Source organism: Augochlora pura, chromosome 10, assembly GCF_028453695.1.
Source record: "Augochlora pura isolate Apur16 chromosome 10, APUR_v2.2.1, whole genome shotgun sequence".
Lineage (NCBI taxonomy): Eukaryota > Metazoa > Arthropoda > Insecta > Hymenoptera > Halictidae > Augochlora > Augochlora pura.
Genome location: NC_135781.1, coordinates 22494878 through 22515458, shown reverse-complemented (window position 1 = coordinate 22515458; position 20581 = coordinate 22494878). Strand labels below are relative to the sequence as shown.

The following is a 20581-nucleotide window of genomic DNA, read 5'->3' as shown; positions in this document are numbered from 1 at the left end:
GAATGTTATAAATTAGAAGGATAGATTCTAAGTAAACAAGGAAACAATTCTTCATTCAAGATTCCTTGTCGTATGACATGACAAAAAGTATACCATTTATTGTTTCTTTATGCAACAATTTGTGTAATCTAAGCCCTTGTTACTGTATCTAAGAAATCATGAGACTCGGTCATGTTTCGATGTGCACTGTACAGTGCAGAAGTCTTACGACGTGAATCGCTTACTACAGGTCGTAAATCGTAGATTCCAGCGGCGGCGAGAAACGCGTGGTGGATTTTCGTTACAGGACCGGTTCCGGACGGTAATTAATTTTCACACTCCACTTCTAATTGACAGCAACTACCGGGTAAAAATTCTGACGCCGAAAACGTTTTACAGGTTTCGTTCCTATCGGAGAAAGTCGGTTAAACGGCCGTGTACAATCTCCGGGGCCGCGTAAAGCAACAACCTTTATGTACCTGTCTATTTAAACCTTTTTCCTACAAGGTCCCCGATTATCTGATAACAATTTGCGTGGTATTAAGTTGCTGAATTCCTCTCCTTATAAAGACGTTGGTACCTTGGCCAGAAAAACTCTTCCAATGCACCATTTCCAAGAATTCCAAGCCGACATTATTTTGCGATACTTGAAATTAATTTTAATGTCAAGCCTTTGCTCTATGATTTCAATCACAGCTATGTCAACAAGTATTTATTCTCAGACAATTTTTGTTTCTATTGTTTCCTACTCCAAGATTATAATTACAGGAAAATCAAATTTTGTTTCGATTCAGAGGAAATTAATAATGTGCATACTTAATGGATCATGTACGAATCTCTATCACGAGTCGGGCTCGTTCTATAGTGCTAAAGGTTAAAGTGCTCGGTAATCTTCGATTAAAATCTGTAAACTGTGAGAAAGGGATAACTTTGGAATTCTATTCCATTAAACAAATTGCTTTGATCTTATGGAATTTCTCTTGTCGCTTGCGTAAGAAATTACGCGCATTAACGAAATAGTAATGCAATATCGTCTCGGATATCGTGTCGCGTACATTTAGAAGTAAAGCTCGATCTCGGCGAGATTCGACGTAATCGACGATTCAGGTAAGAGCGACGAGTCGGCCCCTTGTCCTTGCTGGATCACTCCTCTTTCTCGATTCCCACTATTGTACATTCGTTGGTAATTTCTTTAGTCGATTTTCCCAGGAAAACGCGTCTTCGCTTTCAGCTCCTGTTTATCGTTGCCACATCTGCAAGCAATCCGTTGCGCTATCGACGCCGAGATTTGATGACTTCGTGTCCGGAAAGTGACGCTTTTCCTCGACGTTCGATCATCCTTACCCCAAAGCCACTTAAAATTCCAGGGTTGACGGAGAAAGTATCTACCTTCGTTCCCATTTCCTGTAGTATCTTACACTTGTTAAGTCTTGTTCGCAAATTGGATCTACCTAGCCCAAAACGAAGCTAGAAGTTATTCTCCTTTGTCATTAAACTATTAGTTAAATTGAAACACTTTAATCCTTTGCACTCGAAGCTATTTTAACCCTTAGAGGACCTAAGGTTGCTAAGAGATTGCTATTAATATGCAACTGTTTATTTTAGTTTGTTTAGGCGTAAAATTAATTTGACAGTTCTTCTTTTTCTGTATTGACATTCTGTATAACAAATGCAGATAAGTTAAATACGACAATCGGCAATTTTAAAGTGGGGAAAAATGTTTCTTATTTGATACGACCTAGTGCATTATATGCAAACGAAATTGAGTTTAACGGTCATTTACGTAACAGAAACTTTAATAATGTAAAAATGATTTTGGGAAGCGACATTGTATAGCAAATATCAGGAATCTTTGCAGGTAGAAGAGTAATTCATAATTTATTTTTTAATAAACACGATATTTATTTGTGTATACGTATATTGAATATTTATAGGTTAGAGTGGTTCAATTACAGTTGTACCATAATTGTTGGCGATTTTGATAAATCTTCAGTACTAGACTGGATTTTTATGTGAAATGAAAATGTTTTGTACCGATTAGAAGACATAAAATGATATTGTGGTAAATATAAATTAAAATAACAAGTTCTACCAATTAAACGTACCGAATTTATTCCTTGGACTCGTTTCTTGCAAATCTGTGAGGCCAAGTCAATTTAATTATTCGTAACACTACTCAAATTAAGTAGAAGGGTTAATCGAACATCTATGCGCAACTATTGACCCTTTCCCTTCTAATTCCTTTCGCAACGGTATTCATCGCAAACCTTTTAACGGCGAACAACGTACCCTTCGAACTGACCCGACATCGGGTTGCACAACGCTAATTACGTTATCTGGTACGTATGGCGTTTACACGGGGTTCAGCCGGTTTAGCGAGGTTTCGTCATGGAAGGATGCGACTCAACGCATTCCTGCTCATTATCTAATTTGTCGATCGTTCGGTTTCTGTCGAGGCTCACGTGCTCTCTGGGCCCTGTGTGTTTCGACAGCGAACGTCTGTTCGCCTCGTCAGAAAAGCCGGAGAACACGCGCCTAGTAACCTTACACGTGATGACCATCCGCGGCTTCAGCCAAGATCCGGGGAAGGTTAGTCACTCGTCCACTGTTACGCAAACCCTTTCCTTCTGGTACGCTATCTTGCAGTCTCTTCGAATCCCTGACCATTAACACCCGAACAATTTTACCGTAGCGAGACCCATACGAGCGCAATAACTTCCGAAGAATTCCAAACTCGCGCGCGAATTACTGACTGGGTTAGTTAGGCAACTCGAAAGTTCAAATATTTGCAATGTTGGTACCAAAACACTTTATCTGTGTTACATTTAATTAGTACCTTCCTAAGGTTTATTATCCGTGTACAATAAATAATAGCAATAACAATTTATATTTTTTGACGAAGAATGGTCGCAGTGATGACTACAAGAGAAAAGCTACTATTAAAATAGTATAATTAATGATAATTCTGATGATCACGGAAACGCTGGTACTTCCACGATTGTTGCAACTATAACAATTTGAAATTATTACTCTTACGTAGGAATTTCATAATAATAAATATTGTATTCTACACATTTATTGCACGTAATGACAATCTATGTCAAGGTTCTATAGTCTCTATGCACATCAACCCTTACCTTGCACCACTGTAGCTAATATATTACCTTTATTATTTAATATTACCTTTTTAAACAATACTCTATCTTTCGCAAATATCTTGTTTCATATTACAAATAGTTTATGTGTAAAATTTATCGACTACAACCCTACTGTAAAACTAATTAAAATCTTACTCAATTTCCAGATTCGCATTAAGTCCTACAGTATCCGACAAATTATGACAGGTACTCCGCTGACTCTTTAAAGTACAAAATACTTTATTAATTTAAAATCTGAATCTTAACACTTTTAAGAATCTCATACCATGAATTTCGTTTCACTGTTCTTTTCGTCGCGACTGCTCGATAGGTTCATATCTTCTGATCACTTTGATTAGTTTGCTAAAGATCTCGTTCAGGTGAAGACTAACTATAATTCTAAGCTCTAGAATTTTCACGTCAGATATCTTCTGTCAGCTCCGAAGCGACTCGCAGAACCCGTCTGGTTACGGAAATTCGCTTTTGACGGGGGAATGAGCTCACGTTCTGTTAACCCTTTTCTGCGAACCACCACTTTCGCGTTCATTCACCGGGAATTCGAACCTCGGCTTGAATTCTCGTGTGACGGTGCGAGAGGTATACCCGCGACCTTGAGGCGATCACAGGCTTCCCCTTGGATACTCGGATACGAGAGACGGCGACCTGCAAATCTAATCAATGCGTTTTTACCTGGAACGAAGTACTACGTGGCACGCCGTTCCCAGAACTAATGTGAGAGGTGCGCTCTAGATAGCGGGAATACTCGGTCGTTATCGTTAATCCTATAGTATACAGGGTGCGGTGGTGCAAATGCGTCAAATTTTCTTATGGGATTTACCGTAAACAAACAATACAATGTCTTCCGCTGTAATAGAGCGCATTCGTTCTCGTTTTTTAATCTAGGCAAACGTTGAGATGCTTCGAATATGTTTGCGGAACATACAACGAGATCGACGGCTTTGTATCTTCAGGCTAGTTCTTCTAAGAAGAAGAACATTCTTTCCCGTAGGAATCGATTAGGGGGCTGATATTAAACAATCCTGAATCAGAATTTACACATATAAACATAAGTGTATTTATGTAATATATAACATCTAACACAGATTTCTTTTGACAATTAAGCTACAATGATCTTAAAAATTCTTGTTATTGTTTAATATTTGGTTTTGTTAAAAAAAAGGGAGTATTATAAACTATTTTGTTGGCTGGAATGAAGAAATAAACACTTGTTTACTAAACACTTTACCGATCAGTCATTCGACTGTAAACATTTATGTCGTCATAGGTTAATTAAATCTACTGACAGCTTTATATTTTTTATTTATATATCTTAAAATGTAATTTTTATTTATATATTTTATAATAAATTTTATATTTCATTTATGTTATTCCTACTTTATTTATTTAATTCATTGCGAAATGAGATAATAATATGAGAGCTTACATTAGTAAAATCCAACACTTTTACCTCAGTAATAGATAACAAATTATTGGTTGCCATGAAAACCGATTAGGCTGCCGGTGGGGAAGGGGGTGGGTGGGTGGAGGAAGCCGATTTATAGGCTTTAAAGTGTTAAGTATATATACTGTGAACGGTAGGCATCTCACACCTCGTGGCACGAGGATAAAATGTCAATTAGATAATAACATTTAGGTTTTATTCCTTATTACAGTGCATCTTATAATTCATGCTTTAAGTTTCCTATCACCTTACGATGACATTAGATTAAATATATTTAAACATTTTGTCAATTTTACTATAATATACTGGAACTAAGAAATATATTCAATCTGTTCCCCCCACGAAAGAGTTCATGATTTCAATATTTTTAAATTAAATCGTAGAGCGACATTCCAAATTTTCTGACGGTAATTTGTAATTCTCAACTGTTAATACTAATTATAACGAGTCGACGAATATACATTTAAATGAAAATTGATAGCAAAGTCGCCATAACTAATTGAAAATGTCAAAAGGTAACTCTTGATTAAACTCTGCCGGCCTCCGCCGAATGTTTTCGGCCTCCCGAATTCCGTGCAGGACGCGGAGCTTAATATAACTTTTTGATGATCGGCTAATTGGTTCGGCGGTGTTTGTTGCAGGCTAACGTGCACCGAGCCCTACTTCGTTAGCGAAGGCCTGTACACCGCGGCAGAGGAGCTGGAGAATACGCGCGAGGTAACCCTACACGTGATGACCATCGGCGGCTTCATCGAAGAACCGGGGAAGGTAAATCATTCGTCCACCGTTACGCAAACATTTTCTTTTCATCGCGCTGATCGGCGAGGTGAAATTGCACCTGCAAAAGCAACCTCGCTGCTGGCCGCGATGCGCCGCTAATGCTCCTCCGCTCTTTCGTTACCGTTGCAAAATTGATCGGCGCGTCCGGAGTGACACGCGTCGCACCAACACACATTTACATGCATAATCCGCCGGCAAATGATTTTCATTTTATTTTCATGAACCCATTTACATGAATGCGAACGAAAAATTGAACCATGTTAAAAATTCTGTTGTATGCGCCGTGCATCAGATTATACGGAATTATTAAAAGATGAGACAATTTCGTCGGAAACCGAAGAATTATGTGTTTACGGAATTATGCGATCTTACTGTCTGATTCGGTATCTTCTAGTGATCTTTAAACACGACCAATATTAATAATAAAGTGATATTAATGCATGTCATGTTTAGGATCATTTGTAATTTGATTTACCAGTTTTGTTCAACATTTCTTTCAAGGCACGTTTCCTTCAGACCTTAATAAAATATATACAAATTTTGATAAATCGTAAGAAAGTAGATCATTGAATAATAATATTCTTGAAGATAAGAATTCTATGAAATTATTAAAATTCCACGCTAAAGTAATTCGGCGTAGCTGCCACAGTTCCAGTGCATTTACGTGTTTGTAAAGATTATATCTTTAAAGGATAGTGCAGTTTTGTCTGTTATCGCATTTTCTATTATCCTGCGGAATTGAAAGGAGATAACGAAATAACTGCGCTAAAATTAACAGTTGATTATTTCCTACATCGCTCAGGGTTTTATTTCGAACGATAGTGCACGCTCGGTATGAACTATGCGCGCACGTAAGAGCGAGCCAAAAGCGCATCGTGCGACTCGCGGGCCGCCATAACCTTTTATCAGTTATCTAATTAGCCGTTGCATTTAATTAACGATCCGGCGAGAGAGCTGAATGATAGCGGCAGCAACGTGCGAGACCGACGAACGGTTCTGCCTGGTCGTACGTAATTTTAATCGGCGCACACGACAGATAACGAAGGGTCGAGAGATGAACTTCGGCTTCCGCGCGCTAGCAATTAGCTGTGTTTTTATTTATTCGAGCGTTTGCGTCTTGTTGCATCAACCAGAAGAAAAAGAAACTGTTGTTTTTTTTCCCTCGCGGAGAATTCGATGCGCTGCAAGCGATTCCACGTGAGAATTTACAATGCGTTTTAGTACACGCCGCTGCACTTTTAAAAAAGTTTAATTAAGATCGGATTACGATTGCATTGAACTAATTATTCGACGCAAACAAAAATTTCGCTGCTCTGTTTTGAGGGCGCCAAGTAGGCGCATTGTAATTATTTGCAATGGTTTACTCGATTCTGCGTGGGAATTTACAATGCAGTTATACATACTGCATACGGAGCTTTTTTAATTTAATTAGAATCGATGATGGTACTAATTATTACCAGAAAATAAAATTATACAATACTGCTTTCAACACGTAGAGAATCGGATACGTTGCAAGCAATTGTGCCTGAGAATTTACAATTCATTCTTTTACGCTTGCTTAGATTAAGAGCAAATTGTAATTATGTACTCACATTGAATTAGTGACACCAAAAAATTTGGCTATTCTTTTTCGTAGTTCCATAGAATACGAATTGTTTTAATTTAATTTTCCTCGAGAAGAAGCTTCCGAAAATATGCGTGTAAAGTAATTAACTTCGATTCGTAAAAATAATTAAGCGCTATTCCTGAAATCTTATTTCTTTAACTGGTTGACATAATTGCACAGGATGTAATTGGTTAATTAACTACATATTTTAAGCAGGATTAAAAAATATTAACTTTACTATTTTTTGAGCATCCTAAACACGAAGAAAAAAAGCTAAAAAATCAAAACTTCCAAATTCTGATGGACATACTTTCTCCCCTGATTTTTCCTTTAATGAAGCAACTGGAATCATGTCAGCCATGAAGACGTTTCCATTAACGAAACTTAATTCGACGTCCTCTAGCTTATACATTTGGCATTATTTGAAAAAATATTGTATCCGTTCGAAATATAATTGTTGAACCTCGATATGAGGCAGTCTACTGTTTGTTAAAAAAAAAAATCGAGAAGAATGGCTAAAAAAACTCACGTCTAAGCGGAATGCCTTCGGAGAGTTCAATTTGGATTGGATGACGATTGCTCCTGACTAATTATTGGCCGCAAATAAAATTTCGCCGTTCTGCTTTGAAGTCACGTCACGCGTCTCCCGGCAATATCTTTTTATTTCTGCGGCCGACAGGATTTCAAACAGTTTGCTCCTTGAATAATGGTATTTACCGATCCCCGGCAGTCTTGCCAGGATATTTTTCGTGAAAGCACTTTTTCCCCGTTCGCTCGTGTTGCGATTAACGAGTCAAGAAACTGGTTCGCATCCCGGTTCGCACACCTCATTACCTAGCCGAGGGGATCGAGCATTTTATTTCTGTCTATAGCCGGCGATAGTTATTATAATTGCTTGTCCCTTACACGTGATTTATGAACGCCCTGCTAAACGCTGCCTGTTCAACGGCTAATTCTATTCCTGATTGCTACTGTATCCTTCCCTGAAACTCGCAACGGAACGCGAACGAAATTTAATCTCCTCTTGCACAATCGCAATTAAATTCAAACGCGCTCCCAGTATAGAGGTCTTTGTAATTTTTCGCGGCGTGTACGGTTTCAAATCCATTCCACCGTATTACCATATTTTTATGGTCCTGGTTCGTGCCCGTCGTTATTTAAACATATGGAAAAATGAGGGATTTTCGAGATCATTCTAGCGTGAACAGTAGCGTGACAGAAACTGTATATGAAGTTTTGAAACGATTAGTGGAGTAGATTTCGCAATGTCGTGACAGTAATAATAGCGGTTCTTTATGCGAAATAAAAATCGCGCGCGTTAATATTTAAATGTTTATACCAAATAGAAATATCCATTCTTCGTTAACAATTTTTGGATGGTGAATATTTGATGAATAAAATAGAAGAACTTCGAACTTAACGAGGTACAGGTATTACAAAAGAATTCTTATTGTTAATTTTAAATTAAAGTTAAAAAATTATTTTCTAATAAAGTGTATACGGTGTGTGCATCTATCTACAGACATCCAAGACGAAATGAAACTGACAAAATCTCGTTGTCGTTAAAAGGTAATTTGCGTCTATCCGATAACGTCGAAGGGACTAGACGTATAGGCACGTTGCTTCGTGTAACCGATTAAGCGAAAAATTGAATAATCGATCGAATCTATCGCTAATTACGCGACCAGCGTTAATAGAGGACTACGTTCTGCCGTCCGTTTTTGCCGAGGAATCGTCTACGGGACGAGATTAACTGTTGCGAGTCAGTCTTGCAGCAGATGAAAGATTGATCGACCACATACTGCGGTCGCATCGGCGCTTCGGCGTGTCGACTGGTTGAACAGGCGTTTCGGGATACTGTTTAACAAGCGCACTACTGAACACCGAGCATAATATTATAATTACAGCGACCGATGCGGCGATAATTTCGACGATTCCGCGAGTCCGAGGCTAATAGAACTTCGCGCGGTGTCAAAATAGAGGGAAACCGGTTTCCCTTGTGTTCGCGCCGCGGTCTTCGCGCGAGCGTTTCTCAGCCGAGAAACGTCTGTTACTACCGATGACGTGGAAAACAGACGTACCACTGCCACGTAGATTACAGTAAATTGCAGCAGGTGTTTGTAATACTCGAGCCGATTCGATGCTCGGCGAAACGCGGATGCGTGTCGCGGACGAGGTGAACGATTGCTCGCGCGGATCCCCGTCGCTGTACTATTGCTAAAGCTAACGAAGCAAAAAACGAGAATGGTTTGTCAGTTATAAAATTATCCTCTCGATCCTCCTTCTCCGCCACCTCCTCTGCCATCCAGTCGCCGCTTTTTTTTCCTTCGGTGCGGTGCAGTCTTGTTAATTGAATTTTATATCCACTGGCGACGGGTTTATCGTTCGTGAGAATTCAATCTGCAATCGAGATAATCTTCGCCGCTTCTGACAAACCAGGTGTTACGGTCTCGATAGAAATGCTTCATTAGCGGCGGACGCGAGCAATTTTTCTTTAGCAAACTGTACGAGTTTTCCAGATAGAGTCCACGGTTTTATTTCGAGCCTTTGCGTTCTAATGGCGACTCCTGCAAGGTTTATCGTTCGGTAATTCGATACAATTACTGCGTTGTCGTGTTTGTTCGGATTTAATATCTCCGGGACCGGATGGATTTAATGTCGTTCGAGTCCTTTTCAAAGGGGCCACGTTTGCTTCTTCCTGCAAATATATTTTTCGGAATAGGTTTTTTAATATTACTAATTAGATCGGAATTTGTATTAATTTATATTTTAGTATATGTTTTTATAGTAGAAGTATTAGAAACTAACGATTCTACTTTAAATAGAATGTGCACACGGTTATGCACAAAGAGTGTACAAAATTTTTGATATTACTTTCGATCTATTAAAATAATTAAAAAAGGAATATATTTTCTATATTGATATCAATAATAAATTTGACGATATTTACGATGTATTAATTATGATATAGATACGTTTCTTCTCCAATGTCACTAAACAATATACAAAGTACCATTAACGTTTATGGGTTATTGATTTAATTAATAACATGATATTTGCTTATTTCGAGAACAAAATCATTTATTGTGACAATTAGATCTTTTTATGCTTACGTCTTTTCGAATCACAAAAAATGCTAATTTGGAAAGCTACTATGAGTATATATCCATGGTGAAATGCTTAAAGACTACTATACACCTTTCTGACGACAATCGATGACTAGCGACAGTCCAGTTCACCTTTGACTTCGCACTCCCCACGGAACACGTTGACATTAACATAAAATTGCCGTGATAAAGCGAGGAAAGTATCGCGACGTTGTCTTGCGATTTTTGCGTTTCGTAGAGGGAAACTTAATTAACGGCGTCGATTACTGTCACTCGATATCTAAATGGGCACGGAGTCAAGCGGCTATAGATAAACGCGAGTTGACCGCAACGTGTTCCGCTTTTCCTCTCGCGTATCCAATTAAGATAGTCGCGGATAATCGCTCCGATTGATTTTATACTTTACTTTACTGTTATTCAATTCTATTCTGGATGTCCGGTCTACCCGTCTACCAGACAGATGTCTGATAAAAACGTCTTTCTTATCGTACGTATTAGTTTCGTATGTTACTGTCCAAGTTCGAATAGACTTTTCACGAACGTTGATTGTTAGTAGCAATTTAGAAACGATAGTTCTATAGAGTCATTTTGAATGTTCAGTAAGGACAAGTGCAAAACAGGAGTCTAATATCGAAATTGTTTTCAACGCGATTATTTATTTCGAGTGTGATACTTTACTAACCGGTAGCTTGTAAATTGACTTGTCAATCGTTGTCGTGCCAGCCAGTAATTTGTTATCTATTATTGAGATAAAAGTGTTAGATTGTACCACTCTAAGCTCCAATATTATTAAATAATTTTTTAAATATTAGATACCTTTCGTTATTAATAAAATAAGTAAAATAAAAATAACAGCGGAAGAATGACCAGAAAACTTTTTACCTTTTTTAGCATTATGTCCGACGTACACTAATTTAGCTCGAGTCAAATGTGACTCGGCGTCGCTATCCGACTGCTGATAAAAACCTATTCTGAATGGAAAGTTAAGACGATGTTAAAATTGATGACTAACATCACAGTCATTCCCATCACAAATATTTCAATATGATTTTCAAAGTACCCAAGACTTTAAAAAAAAAACGTGGATTGTTGATATCAATTGACGCAAATTGCTTCTATTGAATTCCACCGTGGACGTTCAGTCAGCACGAGTACCAGACAGATGTCTGATAAGAACGTCTTCGATGTCACGTGGATAAACTGTTTTATATTTGCGAAGTGTTTCTCGACAAAGTGCAGCCTGTCAGGCAGTCGCGTCTAATCCGGTGCATTTTTCGAGCATGCAAAGCAAACCATGCGTCGTCGCCGGATTGTAAAAGCTGTCGGCGTGCCAATTGGAAGATGCTTCCGTGTTGCGTCTTCACTGCCGGGCAACAATGCTTTCCCCGGCCGTGGCATGCATTATTCAACGCACCAGGAAAACCGCTTCCAGCAGCCTCGGCGAGGCAGCCTCTTCATCGGTGAACCGTCTACGGCCTTTTTTTATCGTCTCTTTGTCGACTTACCAACACCAATCGCGTTCCGAAAGAATACACGGAGAACGGCCGCAGACTAATTATTCCTCGCATTCTCGAGGAAATAAGACGTTTTGCAAAGGTGTCGTACATTTACAGCTCCGCTAGATTTATCTTCGACGAGGACTGCCTGCGAACTGTTCTATTTTAACCTCGCCGCTACATAATATTCCACGCTACACGAAAAAACTGTAATTTAATGATCTTCGTTTCTAGCAGAAGTTTCTGCAAGGTTATCCGAATGTGAAATTTACTTGCAGGCCATTACGTAATTCGGAAAAATTCTCTGCGCATTTTTTTTCAACAAATCGTTTAGATATTTCTGAAACTACAAGTATCAACGTATGAACTGTTTATATAAAAATATTCGAACGTTGTCTGAATTTGAAACTTGCTTACAAAACTTGATAACAAATTTGAGTTCTTTCTAATAATAAAACAATGTAAAAATGGATAATGTAAAAACTTGAACTTTTGCATGTTTCATGATTATAAATGGCAAGGCACAAATTGATGCAACCTAATTACGATATTTCCTTTAAAAAATGTTCTAAAGATTATAAACATCACGTTGCTCTATTTGACGCGATATGTGTATATAATATCTGTGAAAAAATGATACGTAAACAGTTTTGTATTACTTCATCGTAACAGATATAGTTTTATTTATGCAAAGTAGCTTAACGGATGTAAATAAACATAAATATTTGACATTCGAAAGTAAATTGGAGGAAATGAAAATTGAACGTGATAATCCTTCTACGTTTGTTTGCAATCGAGTTAATGGTATGATGCATGCGATTTATAAATATATTTATTAAATTTGAACACGTTCTATTTGTTTTATATCGTCCGTCGATGGACAAAATCTATTAATTGAGTTCGCACGACTATTTCATGCTATCGGTATTATGAGATTATAGTTTTACTTTTCGTGTCTTCCAAAAATAATTCTCTTTTCGTTAGTTTATTAGTACTCCATTATTACGCATTAATGTATTACATTCAGATACATCAAGCATATTGTAAATATTAGTCACAGGCTAGCGGTTTGTTTCATGCTTGCAAACGTGTGTATTTACGAGTTCGTCGAGAATTTCTACAGCTCTTTCACATTTATTATTAGTTACTGCTAACTGCAGAAAATTAGAAAGAAATCGAACTTTGAGATGTTTTACTTGTAAAGTGACATAAAACAGCGACATAAAACAAGTTTTGCCGCGAATGACGAAGTTGTGAGAAAAATGAATTTCTTTCGGATGAAATAGATTCGACAGAGCAGCAGATTTAAATAAATCTAAATATCCTAGAATAGCATCCGCTCTGGATATTTCCTCTTCGAACGATTTACAAAGACGATTCATTGCGGCTGATTCAGACGCGCGGGACTCGATCTTCCTAGGAAACGAAAGGCCGTGGAAGCCTTATTAAAACAGCCTGGATTCGAGTTAAATCCGAGAGTCGAGAAAGCGCGGCAAGATTTGTTAGGGAATTGACAGATTTGAAGTGTCGGTGACGCGACGCATGCTAAGCCGCTTTTCAGATAGGCAGAGCCTATCAGGGAATTCATTTGCCAAGGAAAGAACGCCGGTATGCGCAGGTGTACGTGGCGAACGTAAATGCGTTTACTCAAGATCTTCCGCCATTAAGTTTCTTTCCTCCTGCCCGGTTTTCTCATCGTCCAAACATGTCCCGATGTGAGTGTTGACCTCGGTGGTTACTGGGAACCCATCGAGACAAACGCGCGCGCTGCTAGAGCTATCTATGGTGTGCCTGTCCGGACGGTTTTTAGGATCGGTAAGAATTGACGCTTAACCCCAGGTTGGGAAAGTTGTGCCGTCGTCATCGATCGCAGAAAACATAGTGGACTGTTGCGTGTACTACATTAATGCAATTCGCTTCTTTTCAGAAGTGACTGCACCGTAACTTGCGAGCCGAAGACCGTTCTTGTCCCATTTAATCGCTATTCACGGAATTCTTTGTCGTCGAATGTTAATGGTGCCACGATCATTCTTCTCGTTACTAGCATTGTCATTGCGCCGCGGATCCTATGCATCTATGGCAGGGTTCAGTAGTTTCAACTAGAAACAGCGGAACGATTAAATGAATTTGAAATTGCCAATGTATGATTTTCTATTTATTAAAATGATTAAGGAAAGAGTGAAATTGTATTCAGTTTCTATTTCTTGCAATCAATGCAAAATATTTCTGTCTTGACCGTTATGTAGTCATTAAACTGCAGATCTTTATGCAGTTTCTTCATTTTCAAATTAAAATATTTTCCTTAGAAGTAGCTGCGTCCGTCGTTGTTAATTTGCACCATAAATTAACATATTTCAATTATGGTTTCATATTTCCAGGAAATACATCTGATAACGCAAACATGGAAACACGAAAGATTTTATAAAAGTATATCGAAGCAGAAAATGCATCATTTTTAACCTAAGAAATGTATAAGTGTTACAATTAAACCTCATCCATTCAAACTAATCAAAGTAACACGTTTGAATAATTAATTAGATTTAATCTTTGTTGGTTATACAATAAATGTATGTATACAATAAATGATGTATTATATTTTACGTATTTATAACAGAAATTATTACATCAAATGTATAACAAAAGACACGTTTAAAGAGTCAGGAAATGCTAGTTCATTATTCGAGCTCAACAAAAGTATTAAAAATAAAGATTCAATACGTAGCTCCTGTATTATGTAATGAATCTGCAAATGTGCTGTATAATAAAAGAAGTCAGGAATTTTGAACATATTCTTACTGCCTAATTATTGTTAATAATTCATGGGTATTACTAAAATTTACTGGAAAAAATCGAGATTCATTTTATTTTGTAGCTTCCATTTAACAGTTTCTCAAAATCGTCGCATCTCGACGAAATTTTTCCCGCGCTCGGAATCGCTTTTGTAAAAATCGATTGCCCGATTTGTGAGAGCGTAATGCTCTTAGACGGTAGCATAAGTGGTTCAGTTAATCGTCAAAGGATTTTTAAGGCTCGGACGAACGCGAACGAGTGTTTGTGTTCCATGAAAACAGTGTGTCGCAAGCGGAACGCCGTAGACGACGTCCTGAACGATCATCGGCCAATTCCTAGACACGGCAGCGAGCATAAATTATTCAGGCGATGTAGCAAAAGCGATTAATTTTATTGGCCGACGTCCCGGATATGGCTCGTCTGTACCCGTCACCGTCGCTTTGTTGCAACGTCGTATCCTATGCTCGGTGTTCCTCAATTATGCGCGGACCCGGCTAACACCTTATTAATGTTGGTGGTTGCACGAGAACCGGCCACGGGAAAATTGCGCAAAACGACAGAGAACGTGTTAGGCTTTTCTCATCAACGGATCGACAATGTCGGTCCGCGTAGGAAGTGGTGTCTTTCGCGTAATTGTGCGACAGCGCCGGCTGTTCAGTCTGTACGATTTAATTGCGCGACCGATTCTTTCGTAGACGCGTCGGGAAATGCGATTTTTCATGCGGAAGAACTATGCCATTACTTCCGAACTGTGCAGTCGCTTCAGAATAGGATAGTACAGTGTCTGCTCAAGGTTTTCCGTTTCCATTTACTGTCAAATCTATTACTCTCAACGTGTCTATTTGACCCGAAATCAATTTCATTCGATCGCAACTCACTCGTTCTATGACTTCGTTCCGTGTCGCCCAATAATTACTTTGCAAGTCAAACTTCTTAAAATTTTAATCTTTTTTTATCGCTTACAGTTAGTACTGATGTACTTTTTGAGATACTGGTATAATTAATACTTACGCGATACTAATACTTTATAATAAATATTTAATTTTTACATTGAATCTATTCTTCTACCGCAGGTGTCTCCATCCATGATATTGTTTTAAAACATTGACAATGTTGGAAACATTTCATTCACTACATAGTCGCAACAATTAACGTTTGTAGACACTATCTTGGACGGAGACAACTGTAGTAGAAGGTTTACTTTAACAAAATAAAGTCGATTTTCTTGAAAATATAGACTCGGATAAAAAAATTGTTATATCAAATTTGGTTTTTATTTTTTCGTGTACAATCAACCTGTATTCGGTTGTAGTGTGAATTCCGGACCACCCTGTATAAAATATGAAGAAAATATTGCGTCAGAAAAGTTATGGATTGCAGAATATCATGTCATAGTTTATAATTAGACAGGAGATTTTATGCATTTATTGACTTATCTTGAATAAATTGACTTTATTAAACCAAGAAACATATATTTTCCTCTAACATCAGTCTCTTACAGTTGACGGAATAATTTCAGTCCGCAGGAAAATATCCAATCAACATGCAGCTTTCAATATCGATCGATGTGCAATGAATTAGACTTTGATAAAATTACAAAATCATGATACTTTGTACCTCCGCAAAGTGTTAAACTATTCAATTGAATATTGGCTTAGAGTAAGATCTGCTACATAGGCGGAAAGTATTAAGCTAAAGTCAATGTTTGTTATAAAACAGGCAATCTCGAATCGAATTCTAATCGATAATATTATTTTCTCGATTAGATACGATTACCACGCAGAGACAAACCAGCTAATTTAAGAATTTTTGCTGGTTCCGAGAAATATCGTACGACTAGAGTGAAAGGGGAGCAAGCCCGGATCATTAATAAAACTGAATAAAAAGTCCGCCGATCGTCATCGAAGCCAGAAACGACTTACCGCTGCGGAATCGTTAGCTAAATCGAGCGAATGCTCGTTTGAACCGGGCGCGAATATTCCAGCGACACTTAATTACGTAATAACGGCTGTAAAACATCGTAATTAGCATCCGGCTGGGTAATTAGCAACGGAACACGTGCAATACGTTTCGATTGCCACGGTGTGCACCAATCGAAAGAAAAGAGAAAAGTAGCGGCGGCGAGAGACGGCTGTTGCACGATCGGGCTGCAATCGACCCGAAGTTAGAAAAACGTAATTAATCGACGCGGAGGCGAGAATTTCGAGCGAACCGTGCCAGGATCTGCTCGCAACGCTGCATTCGATAACGTGAGGACTGTAAAAACCATTTTTGAAAGCAGATTAAAATTTATTATAGTGAAATACCGAAATAACGTTCTAAGTCAACTGCCGAACCGGGCGTTATTTGAATTGTTTCGAATCCGAATAAATTATGTTCAGTCGAATATTTTATTCGAATTGAGATTGTAAAATTATTACAATAATAGTGCGATTAATTGTCGACTGCTTCCGATTTTACGTAATTTTAGAATGATATATTTATACGAATATAATCAGGAGTAAATCGGTTGCAACTATTTATACAATTACAAAATTACCTAAAAGCAACACACTTTTCGATGCGACATTTAGAAAATGGAAGAAATAAACCAAGAAGAATAATTAACACAAATTGTCACACAAAAATGAGTTGAAATAATTTAATTATAGATTATGATTAGAAAATTATTAACGATAATAAATATTAGTAGCGATAATACTATTAAAGTCGTAACATTTGATAGTTATGCATAATATTTATGGCTATTTTGTCGATCAATACGTTTAAAAAAATGAGTGAAGTAGTGATAATTATCATAAATTACAAAATTATCAGAAATATAATGAATAACTATTAACTGTTATAATTTCATTAATATTATCATTGCTACCATTTGTTATCAATAGTTTGTTTCCAATTATAATCTATCATTAAATTATTATATCTTATTTTTATGCAATAAAGATAATTGGTAGACTGTAGATATTTATAAAAAATGAAAATTGTCTGCATCAATCACAGGGCATAGTTGCCAAGCACTATTTTGTCTCTTTGTTAATATTTCTAACAAGTTGAAGTTAAATTATCGACATGATCAGATTTCTTTCAATTTTCGCGCTATTTTAAATTTCACCTACTTTTTACTACAAATGCATAAAATCTACAGTTTAATAATTAGCTTTGAACAGACGCTTCTGTCATACCGTTTGCCTCATTTTTTTTCTTTCTTCTTTTCGTCTTCCCTGGCCCTTCAAGATTAGGCCAGTTTTTGGATAGCATTTTAAAGTCACATACCTGTAACTTCTGTGACATATACTGTCGATATACAAGGTGTCCCTTAACTTGCGTAACTACGGAAATAAAATTTACACATGCAAACAATAAGAAGACGTCATATAAACGTACGTTCTATCCGACTTTGTTTCGACTTAACACTTAACCCCTTGCACTATAATAACGAGTCAGACGCGTGGTGAAAATTTTATGCAAGCTCTGCTAACTGTGAATATTATTAATTTCTTCCAAATCGAAATCAAATTGAATTTTTCAAATTGAATTGAATTGAATTGAAAATATTAAGGACAAACAAGTGCTAATCAACGCAACATGGAAGGAGTCGTAGTGCAAGGGGTTAACCAGCCGAACGGGGAGATCACCCCGTTTCAAATTTACTCGTTCAATAACTGAACAGAGAATTTTTTGCGATAATTAACAGTGCAATTTCTTAATGTTATTATGATTTATATAATGTACGAATATCGAAGAAGTAATCAATGCCTCATAAACTTGCTTTGATATTTTCTTTTAACTGAATAAAATACCACTATTTATATGCAATTTTTTAGGTTTTTCGCGCGGTTGTCTAAGTGTTAAGACAGGTTGTTGTGAATGTGAACAAACACCATGGGTTAAGAAATAAATTCAGCATAATTGAAAAGCAAAGTATTTTATTGCATTGACGTGTAGAATCTATTCATAAAGTATATCCCTCAAGCTGCGAGACACCCTGTACATAAAGTATCTGTGCGATTTCGTCATCGATTGAATAATGTTCCTTGCCGTCCGACTGTTAGCCGATAAAAAATGAATTTTCAATTATGAAAATATCGTGTCAGTGGTATATGATCGACGCGGTGCTCACGCCGTTACAGGACAGAAAATCGGCGGAACACGGGGAAGCTTTTAACGATATCGCGACAAGCGAATTAGGAATTGATGTTCGCCGATTTCTTTTCCAAACAGCGAGCATAAGGCCGGCGATGTTCACCCAGGTTTTCCATCGAAAGGTACGCTCGTTGTGCGTATAGTCGTTGTAACGATCCGGCGTTGACGTGGCCGCCGCAATAAAAGGCGTTACACGATTTCGTGTTAGCCATTCGTGTCGGTCAGAGTTCAAATCGAGCCGGAAGAGATAGCGCGGGGAACGTTGATAAATCGTCGCGGTGAACCGCGATAAACGCTCTCGCTGACTTCGTCTTTCTCTTGTTCGCCCCCTCGGTATCGCGCACGTAGAGACCGCAGATTTGGTAAACAAATTATTCGCGATGCAGAAGTCTCGAAAAGCTCTCCGCTAGCGAGGAACGGCCGATTGCGCTTCGGCGACCGGCGGCTGCGGTTTCGCGGGATAATCATTTCGCGAGATCGCTCCACCGAATGACAAAATAGCACCGCTGAAATTTTTATGAGCCTCTACCCGTAATAACGCTCGTTGGCGCGAACTGCCAGCGAATCTAACACTTTTCTTTTCCTTCTCTTTCTCTGGCCCCCAGGTTGCTTTGTTATTACCTTCTGCTGCGTTCCCTTTTCCATGAACCACTGGCGAGCTGCTTCGGTGAGTAGGTTTGACAGTGGCCGTGATAGTTGGCCATAAGTTTGTACGGAGAAGAGATCAATAGAGAGTTTTGGAAATATTTTTAAACACTCAATTATTCTATCTTGCGGGTGTAGTTTTTTTTAAAGTGGACAATTTCTTGTGTTAATGTCAGAAATGGTTTCCATTAATTCAAGCGAGAACAATTACTGCAATAGATTACATATTTTCATACACAATTAATATTGTGTAACTCTTTTATCTGTTCTCGATGTTAATAAGAGGTGTTATAATTAGATCGCGAGTTTTTATGTAAAATTACTATTTTTTAAAGTGATTGTAAGAAACAGAGATTAAATAAAAATAAATCGTGACACAGGCATGAAGACTATGGCTACAGAAGTTCGTAACTGTTGCGAAACATCGAATATTTTTTGTTCTTTCTGATTTTCAAAAATTTAGCAATACCTTCGTTCAAGTAAGGAGTTTCCATAATGACTGCAACTGATCGTACACTTATCTGAAATAGTTTCAGAAACGATCTCGAAATAATTTTCTTATATGCTTCAATTAGACTCGTTTTACCTCATTCTTGCGTTCTTGCTTTTAAACGAATATGTAAAATTTCAATCAGTGGGGGATCAAAAGTGCCGAAGTAGTACCAGTTTGAATACCTTTAACGTGCAAGCGATTAAAACATCGGCATAGTATAAAATTGTAGCTTGCGTGATTACTTTATTATCCAAAAATCCCGATATTCGCGTTCAGTTCAGACGATTAAGATTCTATCGTGCTTGAGAACGGGAATTGGACGAATTTCACAGGACAGATTGACGCTCGTTATGGAGTCCGCGTTCAGTTTTTCGCGAAATTTGGTTCCTATCGAATGGCGGATCGAAGAATCGTGAATCCGTTTTAATTAGCAGTCGAACGATACAGAATTTACAGGATAATATGCAAATCCCCGAGTCAATTAAGAGCGCTAACTGCAAGGCGGTACGGTAACAAGCAAAGAAACGTCTCGTTCCGGTGAGAAACGGTTTATTTTTCTCCGGGATTATTCGAGATTTTCAAGGCTATAGATTTCGCTGTTGCGCTGGCGTGGCTTCGGTAATCGAATCGACTGGTTCCCTGGTGTACTTATCGCAGCGGCACCAAGACGGCTTATCTTAATAATCTTACAGAATTCCGTCTTTCACGTATGAAGGAAGGAGACACGCGGAGCGACGCGACGCGAGTTCGAAGAACAGGTACTATTAGCTTTGCGGGAAAAATATTCGTGTTAATTTTGATGTTGCAGCGTATTTCAACCTGTTTATGGATCCTAATCGAAATCATTAACAGTCTTCCTGCTTATTAGAAACGAGTTTAATAGAGTCTTAGAGCGGACAACTCTCACTGGATGTGTCTCAATTATCAAGTCATCATTAGT

At 37.9% G+C, this 20581-nt stretch overlaps 1 protein-coding gene across 1 annotated transcript in view; it reads left to right on the top strand.

Annotated features, from left to right (window-relative positions):
• Window positions 1-2545: 2545 nt before the first annotated feature.
• The window catches only part of LOC144476362 (UPF0489 protein C5orf22 homolog), a 391899-nt gene continuing 373863 nt past the window's right edge, over window positions 2546-20581 (top strand). Inside the window, exons 1-2 of the mRNA XM_078193188.1 lie at window positions 2546-2568; window positions 5220-5346. Coding sequence (XP_078049314.1) covers window positions 5311-5346 — 36 coding nt within the window. The 5' untranslated portion in view covers window positions 2546-2568; window positions 5220-5310. The remainder of the gene's footprint in view (window positions 2569-5219; window positions 5347-20581) is intronic.